Source organism: Vespula pensylvanica, chromosome 5 (assembly GCF_014466175.1).
Source record: "Vespula pensylvanica isolate Volc-1 chromosome 5, ASM1446617v1, whole genome shotgun sequence".
NCBI classification, from domain to species: domain Eukaryota; kingdom Metazoa; phylum Arthropoda; class Insecta; order Hymenoptera; family Vespidae; genus Vespula; species Vespula pensylvanica.
Window position 1 is genome coordinate 7,756,814 of NC_057689.1, and position 1,271 is coordinate 7,758,084.

A 1,271-nucleotide genomic window follows, 5' to 3' on the forward strand; every position below is an offset into this window, starting at 1 on the left:
AAGCACCGCCATAAGTCGAGCAAATGCTCTTTCTTCAGCACTTGCGACGACTTCAGGTGTGGGTCCAGTTACAGTTACCAAAGGATTTGCTCTTGAAGAAGCCGTCGAGATACGTCTCAGTGCTCCAGCTCGACGACCCAGTGTACCTAGCGCTCTGGACACTGCTAAATTACACCAGACAATGGATAGACAGAGAAGAGTACCTAAAAGCGAGGAGTTTATCGATTACTTTGAAGTAGTTATATACATATATACGTACTCTGTATATTTAGACACGTACATACGTACATACGTATAACGTATATTATATACATATATATATACATATAGCCATATATACTCTCGTTGCAAAAGATCATTCACACTTACCGAAAACGAACCACACGTATGCATAAGCTATGTCAGTAGGTCCTGTAGCCTCTCTATATCGAACGCAGTGATCGTCTTTGTAGTAAAGACCAAAGCCTAATACCGGTAGGCTGGTCAATGACAGAGCAGCCAACCAAAGTGTCAGCATACAACGGACAATTACCGGATACGTCACCTGCTGAAAGATACATGCATGTCACCGATTGAGCTAAAAAGTTCATGGACTTCTGTAATAAAAGTACTATAAGGTTTATAATGATGAAAGAATGATCAATCAAATATGGACATTTAATTGTTAAACAATACTTCAATTACTATATAATATAGTGTGTTTTAAGATTCGAAACATGGCGACTGTCTGTACAAACATACGTTTTAGAAAAGCAAAGAATTCGATGAGTCAAACTGGACAATGAAATATTATTCACCCTTCGTTTTAATTTACCACCCTTCGTGATTTCGATAAAATTCGAGATAGTGATCGAAACAAAATAACGATCGTCTCGATGCGTGTGGGTGGCTGAGTGTTGTTTGGAAAATATGACAATCAAACTCGTACAACTTTTGTCGGTGTAACGCAAAGTTTAGGATGATTCTTGAGAGATGTAACAAGAGACCATTCCAAAATCTCTTGTCTGCGATATAAACTATAACGAAATCGATGAAACTCATTAAAATATGTTCTATAGTTAATAGAAATCTATTTTGGTTGCTCGCTATTTTAAAGGAAGGGAAAAAGAAGAGAAAAAAAGAGAATATAATCTATCAACTTCCATTAAGAAATATTTCTTACATGCATTTAGACACCTTCTTATTTCTATGAATGTATCATTACTATCGTTCATGACAACGTATTTAAAAAATTATTCTTACCAACTTGTTAAAGAAAGTGAACGTCCCTA

The 1,271-nt window shown here is 36.3% G+C and overlaps 1 protein-coding gene across 1 annotated transcript in view; it reads right to left on the reverse strand.

Annotated features, from left to right (window-relative positions):
- The window catches only part of LOC122629446 (prostaglandin E2 receptor EP2 subtype), an 8,295-nt gene that overhangs the window by 1,322 nt on the left and 5,702 nt on the right, over positions 1 to 1,271 (reverse strand). The window contains 2 exon segments of the mRNA XM_043812856.1: positions 7 to 203; positions 370 to 547. Of these exon segments, the coding sequence (XP_043668791.1) occupies positions 7 to 203; positions 370 to 547 (375 nt within the window).